This window comes from Orycteropus afer, unplaced genomic scaffold, assembly GCF_000298275.1.
Source record: "Orycteropus afer afer isolate SDZICR_OR568_19922 unplaced genomic scaffold, OryAfe1.0 scaffold00085, whole genome shotgun sequence".
NCBI classification, from domain to species: Eukaryota; Metazoa; Chordata; class Mammalia; order Tubulidentata; family Orycteropodidae; genus Orycteropus; species Orycteropus afer.
Window position 1 is genome coordinate 9,192,348 of NW_006921672.1, and position 5,610 is coordinate 9,197,957.

Genomic DNA, 5,610 nt, shown 5'->3' on the forward strand with positions numbered 1-5,610 from the left:
GCTTGGTGCTACTGCATTGGAATCAACTGTGGAAATTCACAATAACCAGATTTATCATAAATAACTTGCAAGAGGAGAATTTTTAATGAAATGGTGAAGAAGCCCAACATAAAAGCATAAACTAGGGACAGAGTAAGATTTTTTCCTACATATAAAAGTTACATGCAAAGAACATGAGAAAAGGAAGAGAAGGAAAACAAATTCTAGCCCTTTTATTTTAAGAACATAAAGGAATGGTTTCCTTTGGTTATTTGGCCAATGGGATTCCACACAGGCAGGTGTCTGTTGTGGTTTTTAAATAACTTTTCTAATTATGGTGCTTTAGAAGGTACTTGTTGCTCCATTGTAATGTTGCTTATTTTAGAGGATTTTTCTTCAACTGCGTGGACCCTTAACGAAAGGACATTGCCAAGTTGATCCAGTTCTTCAACGAGTGTTTTGACAACAATTTCTTCTGTTGAGTCTAAAATAAAATTAACGCAAGTTTAGTGCTCTTTCTTAACAGGTTGAAAGGTATTCATTCATTCAGTCATGACAGGCATGCTTTTTAAAAATGGGTTTTGCAAGTTTGCAGTAAATTGATATATAATACGGTGCTTGAAGTCAAGGCCAAGTCTTAGCAAGGCCTTGGACTAGCTTTCATGTTTTACCACTTCATGTATTACTTTCTTTTAAAGTAATGGATGTTTGACAGTATAAATGGAGCATGGATTAAAACAACATACACATCGGGCAAGTACAAGCCTGGAGCAAGAAATGCTGTTTACTTTTAAATACCAATTTGTTCCATTTTCATGGTTAAAATAATAAAATGTATAATAAAATGTTCTTTTACCAAAACATTGAAAATAATAGGTTATTAGTAAATAAGATGTTGGAGGTTGATTCCTCATTTTAAAATTATATATATAATTATAATTATATAATTTGACCACACTTGTTCTGTGGAATAGAAAACACAAATATTAAGCACTGTTACAATGTACCTTATCTCTTCAGGCACTAGAATCTAAACTTAGACAAAATTTCATTTTGTTTACAAGCAAGTGACTTATTGACTACTACTGCTGGAATTTATGAGTTACACCAAGTGAAAACCTTCTATACCTTTCACCCGATTTCCATGACTTTTAGGCACACATCCTTTTGATTTGTAACATGTGGGTTTACATTCTTTGTGAAGAAAATAATAAATTATTGTATTATTTTTTTCCATCAGGGAGTTCAGCAATAAGCATGAATTGGCAATGACAGTTTTGGAGCTTTACTTTCTAAAAGGTTCAATTTCTTCTTATGTTTGAGGAACATTAGTAAGCTTTTTACGACTTCAACATAATGAAAGAAGAGATTAAATGAACGTTTATAGTCAGACATTCCCCCATGCATAGATATGATCTCCTTGACTTAGCAATATGGGCACTCAAAGTTTTCATTCTGACATTTTAGTCAATCAAATGGCCAATGGACATCTTTGAGGTGCCTACTATGTGGAGGGCACTGGGCTTTGTGTTGTAGAAAATACAGAGGTCAGACACAAGCAGTTTATACTATTGATAGTAAAGCATCTGCATGTAAAAAGTTATTTATAAAATGGTATAAAGGGTGTTATTAAGAAAAAGTGAAAAATGCATGGTATAATAAACACTTCATTCTGAGGAGGTAGCACTCATTATTGGGTTCTGTGAGAATAGGCTGCAGGTGGTTGGTTGACCCTGGCCTTGGAAGATGCCTAAGGTGCTCCCTATTCATGGTGTGACCATGGGCAAGCAGTAAGTAATGGCCACTGGTTACCAAGTATCTTCTGTGTGCAAGCTACCGTCCCAAGGACTTTATATGTGCAGTGAGGCACGATGGTTAAGAGTAGTTAAGAGTGTGCTTTTGGTATTACTGCAATTTCACCAGAGAGGAAGGAAGGTGGAGCTTAAAGAGGTTAAACAAGGTGCTTAAATTCACCCAGTTGGTAGGATTTGAACCTACCAACCAATTTCTGGGCTGTTGCTTTTAGCTAACAAGGTATGGTGCCCCTCCAGTTAAATTTTCCTATTCCTTCATTGCTCATCTTTCAAATAAAAATGTAATAACTCACTCAATACAGGGTACATGTGGGGTAAGCAGTGAAGTAATAAGAAAATAGAATGTTATTATAAGAAATATGATTCAATGCCAAATCAAAGAAAGTAAATTTCCCCTGGATTGGAATACTGGAATTGTTCAATATTCACGTTGAAATTTTCTTTATATTATTATAGACAGAAATTCTTTTCTTACTTAGAAATCTGATTTGCTGCCTGTTTTCACATATCAACCCGATGTTGTTGTTAGGTGCCATTGAGTTGGACCAGAGTCATAGCGACCCCTCCTTGGGTTGCTGAGGCGGTATCACTACGGAAATAGAATGCCCAACCTTCCTTCCCAGGAGTGGCTGGAGGGCTTGAACCGCCAGCCTTCTGGTTAGCAGTCAAGTGCCTTAGGCACCATGCTACAGAGTAGAACTGCCCCACAGGGCTTCTAAGGCTGTATATCTGCACAGAAGCAGACTACCTCATCTTTCTCCCACTGAGCAGCTGGTGGGTTCAAACTGCCAGTCTTGGTTTGCAGCCAAGTGCTTTAACCCCTGCACCACCAGCACTCCTTCGTATACTCTTTAGCAGAGGAAATTCTAGGGGAGAGTATTGGTATACTGAGAAAATCTGGTTTGATATGAGGTTGTTTTTCAAGAGTCAACATCTACCTTTCTTTTCCGTCTATTAATCTGCAGTAAGTTTCTATTTCTTTTTCTAAGAAGATTTGGATATCTAGAAGCTGCTCGGACTCCAGCTTCTGGCCTTCTGTTTCCGTTCGAATCTGCTGCAGCTGTTCTTCCAGCATCTGGATCTGAGCCTGGGTTTGCTGGAGTTGAAGGCAGTAATTGCCTTCCGTCTCGGCCAAGGAGCGCTCATAGGAATGTTTCTGGAAGAAGAACAAAGTAGTCTTGAATGTGTGTGTGTGTGTGTGTTTAAAAGGCATGTTTATATTTTAAACATTCTCAAGGTGAAAATAAATATTTGTATAAGTTCTAAATGTCTTCAATTGAAAATCAACTTTAGCAAGTTTTTAAAAAGGCATTTCCACTCCATTGAAAAAACTCATTTTTCAGGTTTTGGGATGGGTGAATTAAAAGTAATATCGTTTATGGACAGAATTCTTGATGATTAATGTACTTACATATTTAATATATTTAGTCAATCTATATTCATTATAAATACATTTATGTATGTATTATATATATAAATACATTATATATGGATATATATACACACATATATGTATATGTATACACACACACACACATAGTTAGTTCAATGACAATTCCTGCTTACCATGGCCATGAGGGACTGAAGTTCTATTTCCAAGGTTTGGATATTGCGTTTCAGTTCCATCAACTCATTTCTGGCTGCCGTGGCTGCTCCTGCGTCATCAGAAATCTGTTTTTGCAGTGATGCACTCTGAAGTTTTAATTGTCAGAGGGTGAGTGACCAGCTTGGTCATCAACTGAACAAGCCCTTAGTGTGTAATCTGTCATAGCTGTACCTTCTCATTAAACTGGACCTCAGAGTCTCTGCGGTTCTGCTCAGCCAGCCCCTCATACTCGGCCCTCATGTTGTCCAACACAACAGTCAGGTCCACTCCAGGGGTTGCGTTCATTTCCACAGTCACATTTCCCCCCGCTGTACGCTGAAGGACTTTCATTTCCTGCAAAAGGGATCAGTATTAATACTCAAATCGGAATTTTAGTAGCTCTACACACTCTGCTCTGATGTAAGCAGTGTAGCTGAAGGAAGAAATCGATTCCACAGGAAGCCAGCCTGCTGGATTCCTTACCTCCTCATGATTATTTCTGAGGTGTGTTAATTCCTCGCTGAGTGTTTCACACTGTATCTCCAGATCCGTTGTACAAAGGGTCAGTTCGTCCAGCACTCGGTGAAGACTGTTGATGTCGGCTTCAAGGCTCTTGTGCAGAGCAAGCTCATTCTCATACCTTAAAGGTTATTAAAGTGCTTGAGAATTAAATCATAGGCAAGTGCAAAGCCTAAGTTTGAAGACATTTTTACATGGTGAGGATACGATTCTGTGCACACTTCTGAAGCTTCTTGCCATGGCAGACTGTTAAAAGAGTTTGAGCTGCCTACTGATTTAGGAATAATATTTGGGAGAAGTTGTTTCTTCAGAGTTGATTTTTGTCATCCCATGTGCTTCACAGTTGAATAAAAATCATGTTAGATGTTTAAAATGTGTGACCCTGGGTGTAGAGGAGAACTGCTTCATAGGGTTTCCAAGGCCTGTGGCCTTTCAGAAGTAGAAGGTTACTCCTGTCTTCTGAGGCCTCTGGGTGGGTTTGAACTGCCAACATTTTGGCTAGCAGTTGAGCACTTAAACTACTTACACCATCCAGGAGTTGTTAAAATTTATGCTAGCTCTCTATGTTAGGGCATATTTTGTTCAACTTCTTCATTGATGCAGTTTGGCTTCATAAGAACATTTTGCTTTAAAAAGCAATAGCTATGTTATTTTACCCAGCTGTAGGTGTTTACCTTTATTATAATTTATTACTTTATTTTCACTTACTTCAGCCTGAAGTCATCAGCGGTCAGTCTGGCATTGTCATTCTGTAGAACAATGCTAGCGTTACAGTTAGTCGCAGAAATAATCTAAATGAGAAATAGTGTGCAAAATGTTAAGTCCCAAAAGTGATAGGAATCTGCAGGTTTCAGTGTGATTCTCCATTTTATTAACCCCACAACCATCTGTTTTACTATCATTTTTTTTTTCTAACTTCGTCTGGATTTTCTTCATATAATAAATGCCCAGAGCTTAAGTGCTAAAGTGTAAGCTTTTACGATTATACTTTCATTATTTTAAGTCAAAAGGCATGAGCCAAATACAGAAACAACAAACTAGTTATATCCATTTTTAAATGGTTTCTCTTTCATTAATTAATTCTGCAAATGTTTATTGTCAGGCACTTCCCTAAGCACTGGGAATACAGAGTGAGTAAATTCTGTATGATGCAAATTTGTTAAGCACCTTTTATATATTTTTTAAGATGTATAGATATGAAAATATGTAAGTATATAATATAAATTGTACATTTTTATACTTTATATATTTTTTATAAATTATAAATATACATTGTTGTATAAATATACAAATCTATATTTCTTACCTGCCTTTTAAGATCTTCCATGACTGAGAAATATCTACCATAGTCATGATCAAGTCCCTGACAAGAACCAGGACCGTGTTTCTCATGCCAACCCTTGATCTTCTGCTCTAGATCTGCATTTGCTTCCTCCAGAGCTTGCACATGGTCCAAGTAGGATGCCAGGTGGGCATTGAGGTTCTGCATGGTCACCTTTTCATTCCCAGAGAGGAGACCATGCTCATTTCCAAGAAACCCAGTGTAGATCCCACTTCCCAACCCTCCACCATTGAAGAAGCCTCCTCCAGAAGTAATGCCCCCAAGATTACAAGAAAAGCTGCTTCCTACTCCTGACCTACCGCATGCATTTCCAGCCCCAAAGTTTGTTCCTCCACCGGGCCGCCTAACACAGCCAGCTCGGGAGCAGAGCC

General features: G+C 38.0%; 1 protein-coding gene across 1 annotated transcript in view; it reads right to left on the reverse strand.

Moving 5' to 3' along the window:
• Positions 1-311: 311 nt before the first annotated feature.
• Positions 312-5,610, reverse strand: part of KRT26 (keratin 26) — an 8,623-nt gene continuing 3,324 nt past the window's right edge. The window contains exons 2-9 of the mRNA XM_042781111.1: positions 5,204-5,595; positions 4,606-4,688; positions 3,862-4,018; positions 3,571-3,732; positions 3,360-3,485; positions 2,730-2,949; positions 1,108-1,161; positions 312-463 (exon numbers count right to left, since the gene is read on the reverse strand). Coding sequence (XP_042637045.1) covers positions 312-463; positions 1,108-1,161; positions 2,730-2,949; positions 3,360-3,485; positions 3,571-3,732; positions 3,862-4,018; positions 4,606-4,688; positions 5,204-5,595 — 1,346 coding nt within the window. The remainder of the gene's footprint in view (positions 464-1,107; positions 1,162-2,729; positions 2,950-3,359; positions 3,486-3,570; positions 3,733-3,861; positions 4,019-4,605; positions 4,689-5,203; positions 5,596-5,610) is intronic.